Raw genomic sequence first — 13,257 nt, 5'->3', positions numbered from 1 at the left:
CAAACAGCCTTTTGCCTACTCAGCACACTGCCTTTGGTGTAGGAGTGGTGGCTGATATTGGCCTGTGATTTCCAACTTCATGGCATCTTGAGTAACAGTACTGTTTGGAAGTGTTTGTCATTCTGTAAAATTTTCTCTAAAAAGATCAACAACTCAAAAGAAAATAACTCTTTCACTATGTAATCAATATTTTCTGGAGATTTTGATTATAATGTTTCATTAAACAATCTGACCTCATAACTACTGTTATTGCATTGTTTTACTTTGACTTCAACTCATAAGTCTTTTGAAAAAGGAATATTTCCGGATTCATCAGTCAACCAACCTAGTAAAATCTTAATAGAGAATGACACCAACCAACCTAAAACTTTCAGTGATTATTTTATTGTATTAAAGTCAAAATTCTAAAAGCAAATAGAAATTGGTGTAACTGATGTTTAATCCAAATGTACAACAGTAAACTGACTTAGCTTCTCTGTCTTTTTTTTTTTTTTTTCAAGAGCTGACGCAAGTTAGACAGAAGGAGGTGTTGGGGTGAGGTGGTGGTGTTGATTGGCTTGTCTCGTTCACTCCCACTGGTTTTTAAATCAATGTCTAGATCTCTAAAGTTTCATATAAATCAAAGCTGTTACAAGGGTCTGCCATTCCAAACAAGTTAGGAAAGCCTGCACAGGACTGGATAAATAATTAAGGTACAGCTGTTTTTACATGAATATTTGCAGTGTTAAAATAATGCTTACTTTCTTATTTTTATTGTGTTGATTGTTTATTCATTATAAATTAAAATGTTTGAAAATACTACTTGGATAACTTTTTTTCCTCATTTTAGAAATGATCAATTCAGTATAATGTCAAACATTGAAATTATTTACCCAGGTCCTGATTGCAGTTTTCTTTTACAGATAATTTTAGGTTTAACATAAAATTAGGACAGTGAATAACAAGAAAGGGAAACATTGCAAATACAGCCGGTAAAATGTGTTTAGTTATTTATATCTCCAGGTTGATCATGGACTATAATGAAGAATTGACATAATCTGTCTTAGGAAAAAATATGAAAGTTTAGAAGTACATTCTCAATATTACACTATTAAAGATTTTTGTTTATCTTGAAAACAAATAAAAAACCCACAAAATTTTTGACTAATCAAAAAAGGAACATCACTTCAGTGCAGCAGATGTGAATGGCTAAGAGTTTGGGCTGCACCATTCTCAAATGAAAAAGAAAAAATCTTGTGTCTTACCTATTCTTCTTAATTTGACCATTTTAGTTAAGGAGTATTTTTATAACAAAGTTACTAGAAGAAACTAGGGAATTGAATGGAATATAAGCATAGCTTTAGATTTTGAAGGAGTAGAGTCAATTATCTAAAAGTAGAGATGTTCTCCTCAAATTTATTAATCAGACAGAGGAGAATTCCCAGTGGATTTAAGTATCCCTGTACTTTCAGTATCTTACAGAGCATATGTGGATGGTTTTAGTTAAATGCCCAGGGTTTAGTAAAACTAAGAGTGTTTTGTAACTCAGTGGAAGAATATTTGAATTGATGATATATATCACATTCATGAACACTGGGCTAAAAAGTTTTAGTTTTGATAAAGTAAAGAAATTTGGGAGTGTTTTTCATAAAAGATTGCCATTTAGTTTATAGTTGAAGATCCTCCAGTTCCGATTTATATTTAGATAGCGTTCTGGGATTTTCTTGAAAGTATTTACATTCCTACTCCTAAGAAGTATATAAGCAACATTTAAGACCTGAAAAATGTAGCTCTAATGACTCAACTTTTGAGTTTTCTTTAAACATGTTAAACAGTGTGCTTTAAGGTTATTGAAGCTATTTTTTCAGTTATGTGAGTTAGTTTAAAGAAAGTGAAAATAATTATTCTAAGAAGAAGAAAAAAGTACCTCTGGGAATGGTCCAGTGTCTATTATAATGAATGGAACTTACTGCATCCAGAACTCATGACAGATTAAGTATCAGGCATTAAAATGTGGAGCATAAAGAGTTCACTATGTTAATATCATGTATGTTACATACCCCTGTGCATTCTGGAAACTACTCTTTGGGAAAATATGAACTAAAATTTATGTGGCAATTTATGTTTAAGATGACTATGTTTTCTCCTAAGAGCGGAGCTACAACGTCTGTAAACAAAATCGCATATTCAAATCTTATGACCAGTCCTTTATACCTCATCAAATGACTGCTTTAATTCTTATATTAGCAAGCATGTAATCTTTTCAGAAATGGGAAAAGACCTTGGTATTTGGTTATTTATCTTAACTTTTCTAGTTCCTCCTAGATATTACGTGTAAGCTATATCTGAGTAGAGGAAAAAAAAGGAAATGCTAAAATATTAGCACTAGCAATAGGAAATGGTCAAGTACAGTTCTGCTGTTATTGTTGGTTTCTTCTTTAAGAGCTACCTCAGACTGAATACTTTTATGGAGGCTAATTTCTGTGAGAACTCATGCTATAGACCAACAAGCGCTCTCACTGACAAAATATGACAAGAATGGCATTGTTGGGGAAATTAAGATAATTTAATATAAAGGCAATATTAGATTGACTGTAGTGTGAAAGCTACATTCATTTATCTGTGGTACAGGGTGGATGTAGATTTAAAGAAGTTCCTTGGATACAAGATGATTTGGCTTTTAGAAGTTGCATGACCCTTGCTCAACCAAAGGGTAAATGATAGGTGAGGCTATCTGCTACCTAAATCTAAATTTCAAAGTGAATTTGTCAATACCGGGTAGGCATGAAAGATGAGACAGATAGCAATGCTGGGAAATCTGCTCTGGCAATATTAGCTCCCTTTTTCACTTTCACTTATCAGGTAAAATAAATGTTTACAGTAACTAGGGAAGGTCAGAACTTTTGCTTCTCGACTCAAGGACTGCTTTGCTTTCCAGACTTGATGTCTTTCTTTGAAGTTGAACCATATAGGTAAAATTTAAGAAATTTACTGTTTTGACACCCTTACACTCTGAACTTCCTAGGTACCCATCCAAAGAACAAGACATTACAATGTTTGATAATTAGAATTTGGATATAAAGAATTAGCTACTCAGAACACTTAGATATCTTTTAATTAATATGATAGAAATGAAATTATTCTAATATAATAATATTCTAAATACTTGGTTTCAAGTTTTGACTTTGTATTTTCATGAAGAGTGAATTAAATTAACAACGCAGTTGAGCACTGCTGTGCTAGAAAATCCAGTCTGCTTCTGCAAGACCTCTTTGCATTACAGAGAAACTTAACTTTAATGAGGAGAAAGGCTAGCCTATAGAAAATTCTGTTGAACTAAATTTGACTTTTCTTTTAGAAGCATTTTGAACATTCTCTGTGCAACAAAGCGATTTTTTCTCCTGACAATCAGAGGAGAGAATTTTCATTTCATTTTGAAGCATTATCCTATAAAACTATAATCAAAAAGCATGCCTCTATCTATTAATATAACACAGATCATATCAAATTGTATTTATCTTAGTGGAATGTAACACTAGGCACTGTGCTAGATGCTGGGAATATGTAGAATCCACAACCCCAGCACCATTCCTATTCTCATGAAGCTTCCTGCCTAAGACAGTTAATTATCAAATAGGCAACTAAAAGAGTAAGTAAAAAGTGTGATAAATGCTCTGCAGGAGAGGAGAGCATACAGTGGCAGATCTAGTGTAATGTGGGAATATGGGGTGAGAGAAGGACACTGACCAATTGGCCTTTAAAGATTTTCAGGTTGTTTTACTTAATATTGGGAGGGACGTGGGCTAAGAATGTGGGGAATGGCAGTCCAAGCAGAGGGAACAGCGCCTTAAGAGGTCCTGCAGTGGCAGTGGGTAAATGAAAGAAGACCAATATATTCAGTGAGTGAGGGGTGGTGGGATTCAGTATGAGACTAAAGAACTATGTCTGGGTCAAAGTGTATAGACCTTCCAGTGTATTAGGAAATTTGACTTTAGTCTAAAAGTGATGACAAAATCACAGTAGGGCCTTCAGTAGGGCAGTCATTTGGAATAACATAGTGGCCATGGAGATAGAAGTGGATGAATTTTAAATAAATGTTGAAAGAAGGACTGATAGGACTTGGTGATACGCTGGACATGAGTAGGAGGTGAAGGATAGAGAATGGGACATCCAGGTCTGCCCAGTGAGTGGTTGGGTGAATGAAGGTAGCATGTTCTGAGATGGCAAACAGCAGAAGAATCTATGCCTATGAAAATTTTATGTTTCAATTACAGTGTTTGCCAGCAATACTCTTTTCTATCCTACTCATGCAACAATTCTTTGATTAATTCCATACATATTTATTCCAAGAAAAAGGTAAAAAATGTTATTTATATTATGGTCTAAGAGTGCTCAAAATCTGTTTGTTTTGGTAGGCTGAGTTCCTCAGGTGCAAGGAGTCTATTTTATTCATCTTCTGTGTCTTCCATAGTTTCTGATTAAATTTTAGCAATTATGATATAGTCTAAAGACTTCAAGGTATATACTTTGTGCTGTAGACAGATGATTCAGAATATTTAGTTTCTAATAACGTGCTAATTCTTTTTGAATTGTGCATTTAACCATTGTTCCCTTAAAATAGATCAGTAATATAATCTTCAGAATTAAGATATAAGCTATGAAAACGTGTCCTAACTTTTGTGATAGCTCCCTTGGCCAAGGCAAAAATAGAATACATTTTTTTTTTTTTTTGAAATGGAGTCTTCGTTGCCCAGGCTGGAATGCAGTGGTGCAATCTCGGCTCACTGCAACCTCTGACGCTGGGTTCAAGCCATTCTTCTGCCTCAGCCTCCTGATTAGCTGGGACTACAGGCATGCGCCACCATGCCCAGCTAATTTTTGTATTTTTAGGGGAGATGGAGTTTTGCCATTTTGGCCAGGCCGGTCTCAACTCCTAACCTCAGGAGATAGACCCTCCTCAGCCTCCCAAAGCTCTGGGATTACAGGGGTGAGCCACCGTGACCATCCCAATAAATATTTTATATATGCTAAAACAGCATAAAATTAGGTCTTAATTTGTTCACTTGTGAAGGGGCATCTACCTCACTCATAATGTTTGTGAGAGTTTTGGGAACTGTAAAGCCCTCTTTTGTAAGTGTCTATGTATATGAAATACTATGTATGTTTGCAGGTAGATAAAGACATCAATTCAATTCTGATTGCTGGAAGAGAGAAAACAGATTTAAATTTATTGAAGGTCTAGTATAGGCCAAACTTTGACACTCATTATCTCATTTAAATTCTCACAACACTGCTTTGTGGTAAATAATATTACTTTTATTTTATAGAAGATAGAAAAGTCAGAAGTGAGTTAATGTAGCCAGGATTTATATCCAGTTTTGCTTACTGCCAAAGCCATAGTTCCTGTTCCCTGATTAGGCTTTAGTTCTCTGTAGTAGAGACAGCAATACAAAGGTGGCATAGCATGGAGGCCACTCAACTTGGTGCCTCCATTACCTCATCTGTACAATGGGAATAAGAAAACAAATTGTACTCACCTCAGAGGACCGCGCTGAAGAACTGATAGATGTAAGGCCTTAAAACAGTGGCTGGCATGTGGTAAGTGTTCGATATATCTTTTTTTAAAAAAATCCTTGGATTAGCATGGCTTAATGCAAATGCAATGAATGAGGTTCCTATTAATATACAAAGTAGAACAGACTTTAACTGAAGCTTTTGGACTGCAGACATGTATACTTACAGCAGCAAAGATCTCAGCCCCACTGCTCCTTCCTCAGAGAAGCCTTCCCTGATCCCACAGACTAAATTGGATACTATGAAAGACACTGCTATGGCCCCCTAGAGGGGCTGCATAAATTCAGGTTGGAGTGGAGGAGGGAGGGGAGCATGCCAGTCACTGTGACCCACATGTTCAAATGACCTGAGATGTAGAGAACACGGTGGATTTCTGGAATGGAAAGACTAGTGTAGCTAGAACACTAAGGTGAGGAGAGTGTGGAAGGAGATGAGACCAGAGAGGTGGGTGGACCAGGCAGAATCTTATCAGGCATGTTGAGAACTTTGGACTTTATCCTCAGAGTAAAGGGAAGACATTAAAGGGTTTTAAGCAAATAAATGATATGATCTGTGTTGTTGCTGTTATGTTTCAAAGATCACTCTGGGTATTGGATAAAGAATGAATGGTGCAGGTGGTTAGGGGAGGCGAAAGAGAATTGAAGATCAATTAGGAGATTTTTACAGTAGACATGATGGTAGCTTGGACAAGAGTGAAGGTAAAAGAAACGAAGAGAAAAAGATTAACTTGAGAAATACTTCAGTTTATTGTAAAAGTCAACCAGACTTTGTAAAGAACTGGATGTGGAGGGTAAGAAAGAAAAATTTATAATAGAAGGCTCTTATGCTTTTGACTTGAATAACTGGATAAATGGTGACAACATTCTTTGGAATGGAAACATTGGAAGAAGAGGGCCTATCACAAGTTAGACTTTGAACACATTGAATTTAAACTGCCTTTGAGATATATAGATGATATTTAGGTCCCTGGACATATGGAACTCGAGTTCCCAGGAGAAGCCTAGGCTGATGTAACTTGAGGAGTCTTTGGTATATGTATTCGTCAGAGTTCTCCAGAGAAACAGAACCAACTGGAGATAAATAGACAGACAGGTATAGATGTATATAGATATAAGATGATATTTATAATGGGAATTGGCTTTCATGATCATGGAGCCAAGAGGTCTCAAAGTACAGCATCTGCAAGCTGGAAAGCTGGTGGCATAATTTAATCTGAGGCTGAAGGCTGAGAAATGCTGCTGGTATAAGTATCAGAATTGCAAGGTCTGGGAAGCAGGAGCTCCAATGTTCGAGGGCAGGAGAAGGCAAGAGAAGATGGATGTCCTAGCTCAAGCAGAGATAGTAAATTTGCCCTTCCTCCGCCTTTTTGTTCTATCTGGAACCTGGAGTGTTTGGAGGATGCTCACCTTCAGTGGTGAGTGGACCTTTTTTACTCAGTCTATTGATTCAAATGGTAATCTTTTCCAGAAACACCCTCACAGACACACCCCAAAATAAAGTTTTACTTGCTATCTTCCCATCCTTTAATGCAGCCACAATGACATATAAAATTAACCATTACATTATATGAAGTCTTGGGAGTGGCCTGGAAGAATGGGGCTTAGGATCTAGCTTTAAGGAAGTCAAGCAATGAAATGTCACATATTTTTAAAAGGACAAACGACAAAAACTGTGAAAAGCAATAGCGGTGTCATCAGCAAATAGAAACTTTTGAGAATTCCTAGAAGGCAGAAAGAAGATAGGGTTGGAAAATCTAAGAGGAAAGGAACCAAGATAAGTGTGCTTTTCCCATAGGGAGCCCTGCAGTAGCTTCAAATTAAGTCGATGTAGACAAAGAGGAGGCATAGATCATGGGCAACCAGTGATCAGGTATCCACCAAGGAACCTCAGTTTAGACATGATGGTCTGTTTGGGATGCCATTTTTGACTATAAGATAAAGCTGTGATCCAATCTGTAAAGAAAGCTCAAGGGAGGATGCTAGGATAAGTATTAGGGCCTCTACTGCAGACAAAGAGGTATCACAAGCAGGAATGGAAGCTCTACCAAAAAGAAGATAATTAAAATGCTTCATCCCCAGAGTAACTGCTCCTAGAGTGGCAGCTGTGTCTGGGAGTGGGATGCTCCTCCCACAGACAAGCAGCAGAAGAGCCACTTACACAGAACCTACAAGGGAGCAGCCCATCAGTGAAATGGGCCCACACAATTTCAGAGAAGCTCTGAGTACCAGCTGTCCAAGCTAATCAATGCGCTCCATCATTCACAAATATGAACAGATAACCTAGGAACACTTGAAACTAAGGAAAACGCGCAGCCTGGAAGAGAAGGACCAAAGGGAACAAACAGAATAACTAACTTCAGAAGAAACATATAATTTAGGGAACAAAAGGAACTTCTGAAAACCTCACATCAATAGCCTTAGAAAAATCTGAGAAAATATTGTATACATAAAACAAAAAAAGTGATATGAAAAAAGAGAAAGAGGATAAGAGCAAATAATTAGAAATTAAGAGCGTGATTGAGAAAAATAGCTGACAAGTTGAAAATGAAATGGATATAGCTGAAGGTGAAATTTGTTATTTTGGATGTGACATTGAGGAAATACTCCTAAACATCGAGTAGTAAGATGAATAGATTGAACATAAACAGAAAAGCTTAGCAATATGGATCAAGAGGTCGAATACCTGATTAATAAAAGTTTTAGGAGTAAACAAAGGGGAAGAAATAGTTTTTTTAAATAGTAGAACTTTTTCTTATTTTTAGAAGAAAATGTGTCTTCTGTATAAGAAAGACACAAGCCTTTTGATTGAATAGGCCGTCTGCATGCTGAGTATGATGAATTTTAAAAGCGACTCACATCTAGTCACGTCATGATGAAAGGATAAGGATAAAAATTCTAAAATCCTCAGAAAAACATCGATACATTATAAAGAAATAAGAACCAGACTCATCAATAGAAGCTAGAAGAGAGATGTTTCTTCAATATTCTGAAGGAAAATGCTTCTGAATCTAGAATTCAAACAATTAACAAAGTTTGAAGGCAAAATAAAGACATTTCCAACATGAAGCCACTCAGAAATTCTATTTACAGACATAGGCTCATTGTGTGAAAAAAGTTATTCAAGGCATTATTTTAGCATAATGCAAAATAAACTGAAGAAAGAAGATAGAATGGCGTTCAAGAAACTAGCAGTTGAGCAAGACTCAGAGATTGGAGGAGGAAGCCATTCAGAATGAGAAAGAGCATAGAAAATTTGCTTTCAAAGTTTTGGTAATATAGGATTATATTTCATTTATTATGTAGTCAAATACACCACTTTGTCTTTAGGGCATACTATTTATACAATGATAATACTGTAATTGCTGCTTACTGGTTTTCCATGTTTAGAAACAATGTACAGGTAAGTTATGACACTTTTGTTTCACAGAACAAGATGAAAATATTATGATTCTCAAATTGTTTTTATTAACTAAAATAATTAGGAGTGTAGGAAAAGGAAGGAAAGAGAAAGTATGCTAATGTCCTTATTTTTTATGGGTAACCAGTCTAAAATCAGTAAACCAAGTCGAAAAAGCTTTAGTGAATTATTTAGATCTAGAATGGCTAATTTTAAATAACAAGCTAAAAACAGAAACCGTCAATAGTGGTTGCTGCCGGGGAGTGAGACTGGTACTGTGTGAAGAGTGAGGAAAACCTTTGTACTTATTTAGTGAGTTTCTTTTTTTTTCTCTTAACCATATGCATGTCTTAATTCTATTCTCTCTTAGCTTTTAACCTGTTTGTTTTGATCTTTTATGTATGTACACTTAGGCTGCCTTATATTAATAATAGATTCATTTTTGTTCTTCTTGCTTAAAATGCTGTGTGCCATTTTTTTAAATTCTGAGAACTGCTTTCTTTATTTCTGGACAATTCTCTGCCATTATCTCTTTCTGTTTTGTCTCACCCTAGTCTCACAATTCTCTATATTGGAATGACTATCAGTGTATATTTGAACTTGTAATTCTTATTTTTTCCCCATTCCTCTTAACTTCTTATTTGTATTTTTCTTTTTTTAATCTCTTCGTGCTATAATTTGAGTGATTTCCACAGATCTGTCTTTCAATTTTATAAGTCTTCCTTCAGCTGAGTTTTTTTTTATTTCAATGATTCTATTTTTTCTTAAGAATTCCTTTTTTTGACTTTTTGCAACAGCCTGTTCTCCTTTTATATTCCTTTATAATGTTTTTATCCTGTGAAAGTTATTCTCTTATTTTGAATGTTTTCTTTCAAAATGTCTTTCTTTTTATTATAATAATGTAAAAGTCCCTTTTAAATTGCTTTGTTATTTGTAGTTCCTTAGATGTGAATTTTATCATTTCTTGTGCCTACTGGCACTCTTACTAGTGAGTTTCCATGTGTGTTTTATATGTTTTGTAATTTGAGGATGTGAACTTTTCTCAAGTGTGAGTTGCCTTTCAAAAAAGTACTGCCATGGCACTGGGTTGTGGAGGTATTCCCATGTGGTAGTTTTCGTTGTCAGAGGAATAGCAGATTTCGTGACTTCTGGAGCAATTTTTATGTTAGTTTCTCTGCTCAAGATTTCCTTATCAAATGGGTATTGCACATTTCAGGACCACACTTTTCAAGAATGATAGTGTTTCTCCTAATATAATGGTTCAACAATAATTGAATGAATCTAATGGTAAGAATTTCAGAAGAAATTATATCAGCAACATATAGTAGATTCAAGGCATTTTTCAGAAACACAATGCCAGTCCACCCCTTTTCACTACACAGTTGAGGAAAATGAGGTCCCCAAATGTTAAATGACTTATGCTGAGATCCAGTGAATTAAAGGCAGAGCAGAGGCTAAAATCTAGATCTCTTTGTTGTTAAAATACATTTTAATTTGACATAGATGATGAGTGATGCTGACCCAGAGGTAAATCTGAACTTTCTTTTGTTACTATTCTTAACTTTGGCTTCAGGATCCAAGTGCCTAGAAAGTTACTTCCTAAACTTGATCCTCACCTGTGTTGCATATTATCAAGCATTTGGTGGCGTTAATTCTTTCATGTACAATTAAATTAAAGCAGTAATTTTCTTTCTAGTTATTGCTAGTAGAGACACTGGTAGATTCTACCTTGGTAGACCTTTGTTTGTCAACAATTTACTTTTGTCTTTCTTTCTTTTAAAACATGCATCCCACTCACAAACACCTAAATTTCCTTGAAGACTGCTGCCATGTCTTAAGATTTCTTTTTTTTCCATAGTGACTAGTAAAACCTTCCATTTTCATTATACATAGGCACTCTATAAATATCTGCTAATTTAGCAATTATTAGTAATTTCCTTTCTTCTCTTCCATTTTTTTCTTTCTTGTATTGGGTAAAGGAACCTTTCAGGATTTGCTTATGTAAAGTTTTCAGGAGTTTCCTTCCTCCCTCCCTTTTACAGAGAGCATACAAAATGTAGATGATTCATATTCACTTATTTCATTTAAATAAAATTATAATGATGTATGTTGTGTTCTGTTTGCAGAACAGAGTGTTCTGAACATCAACACAAAGTGGAAGAACCTTAAGCTGAAGGTACAGTATATTATTTACACTGAAGGGGCTTGTGTGTGGACAAGAAAGCGCTGACAGCTCAAATGGATCCCATGGAACTGAGAAATGTCAACATCGAACCAGATGATGAGAGCAGCAGCGGAGAAAGTGTTCCAGATAGCTACATCGGGATAGGAAATTCAGAAAAGGCAGCAATGAGCAGGTATGGGGTTAAAAATTACTAGGTTCCATGGAAAAATAAGACAGGATGTGGACATGGAAAACAGGGTCTTGATGGGAAGAACTGGATTTATTACAGGTAAATTTGAGAAAACAATGATATTGATGCTAGCACATCAATTCCCTGGTCCTGAAATACAGTGATAATGTCAATCTATTTTGTGACTGATTTAGAATTGAGGTTACAATGTTCTTGTCTCCATTAATAATGTGTAATAATTTTAATTATTTTAGCCTATTGCTCCTCTTACCTTTCTCAGGTTCCTCTTTGAATGTTGCTACACTTTCTGGTTTCTGTAGGGATTCTTTTCTCTCTTAAAGTATCCTCTGGGCAAGCTCGCTCACAACTATTACGGCCTTACCCACCAAATATGTGCCATATACCCAGCCTGTTAAGTTTCTCTACTGAATTTCAGATCATTATATCTGAATGTCTACTGCACATCTCTACTGGACCACTACTGTGTCTGAATTGCCTCATTTATAAAGTTAAACCTGTAATGTCTAACACTGAACTCCTATCTTTCCCTTCAAAACCTGCTCCTCCTCTAGTAATCCCCATCCTAGTGAAAATCACTGCTATCATCTAGCAACTCACTCAAAAGCCCCTAGGTGTAAACTTTGACCCACATAGCCAACGGTCAGTCATATCCAGTTGGTTTGACCTTATTAATGCTTCAAATACACCTACTTTTCTGTACCCATTCTTCTGTGGTCTTACCTTAGGCCTACATTAAATGTGAGACAGGGAGAGAGCCCTGATTTGTCTCCCTGTCTTACATTTTGCTCTCCTCTGTCGAGCCCTCTACACTTCTGCAAGAGTAATCTCTTACAATTGCAAATTGAATCAATTTCCCTCCTTAGATAAAGCCCTTCAGCACCTCTCCAATAGCCATAAGAGAAAGTAGATTACACACTGCTGGGCATGTAAGGTCCTTTGTGAGCTGTTCTTGACCTGCCACTCCTGTCCTGTTTTTTGCCCTCTCCCTATTTGTTACTTGTTGCCTTCACTCATTCTGCTCCAACTGCCTGGAATCAGTCACCTGCTCCCGCTTTCTCTGTGTTGACACCTCTCATCCTTCAAGAATCAGCTCAACATCAGGTCTCCTATGCAGCCTTTTCCAAATTACTCTACTCCCCCAGGTGGAAGTGACTGCCCCTCCTTTGTGTACCCTCTCCCTGTACGGATGTTAATTACGCCACTACTACAGGCTAATGGCCTCTGTGGTCCCACCACCTGCCACATTGCCTGGAGCATAGTAAGTGCACAATAGTTATTTGATAAGTCAATTGATTTCCCACAAAATGTTATATCAAATTGTACATGATTTAAGATGCTCAGAAGGGAATTTTTGACCAAATCTAGGCCTGAAATAGAGAATATTGTGCTCAAAGACTCCTCATTTTATTCACAACACCCAGGAAAATCCATCAGGAGAAAGCACTGTTCTTCCTTCAAGTAGCTCAGTGCAATGAACTTTAGGGATGTCAGACTAGAGAGGCCACTGAGATGTAAATTATGGCATTTTCTAAATTAGGTGACCCTTGAGGAAACACTAGGGTGGTAGAAGACAGGGCTTTGGAGTCCGCAGAGTAGTTGCCTGACTTTAGAGAAGCTGTTTGTCCTCTTTGAGCTTCAGTGGAAAATGTAAAATGGCAAACCAACAGCTGCTTTTCAAGGATAGGATGGGTGCCCAGAATACAGATGACATTCAATACTTTTTTATTACTTCTCCTTCACTGCATTACTCTTAGTAAATTGATTCAAACCTGAGGATGCTTGTTTCTGAAAGGGATGCACACAAATATGAGCTCTGACGATGTTGACAGAGTTGAAGGGGACGTCCTCCTAAGAACTGTCATAGTGTCATTCCACTTGATCCTCAAAAGCCAGAATGGAAAGAGCATGAATGCTTTTGTTAAGCTTCATGCAA

General features: G+C 36.4%; 1 protein-coding gene across 5 annotated transcripts in view; it reads left to right on the top strand.

Moving 5' to 3' along the window:
- Positions 1–13,257, top strand: part of SLC38A4 (solute carrier family 38 member 4) — a 201,027-nt gene that overhangs the window by 163,001 nt on the left and 24,769 nt on the right. For all 5 annotated transcript variants that reach the window (XM_058426721.1, XM_058426720.1, XM_058426722.1 and 2 more), the window contains one exon: positions 11,076–11,306. In XM_058426721.1, the coding sequence (XP_058282704.1) occupies positions 11,188–11,306 (119 nt within the window). In that variant the 5' untranslated portion in view covers positions 11,076–11,187. The remainder of the gene's footprint in view (positions 1–11,075; positions 11,307–13,257) is intronic.

Source organism: Hylobates moloch, unplaced genomic scaffold, assembly GCF_009828535.3.
Source record: "Hylobates moloch isolate HMO894 unplaced genomic scaffold, HMol_V3 SCAFFOLD_13, whole genome shotgun sequence".
Lineage (NCBI taxonomy): Eukaryota > Metazoa > Chordata > Mammalia > Primates > Hylobatidae > Hylobates > Hylobates moloch.
Note: the sequence above shows the minus strand (reverse complement) of the source record. Positions and strands in the feature narration are given on the sequence as shown.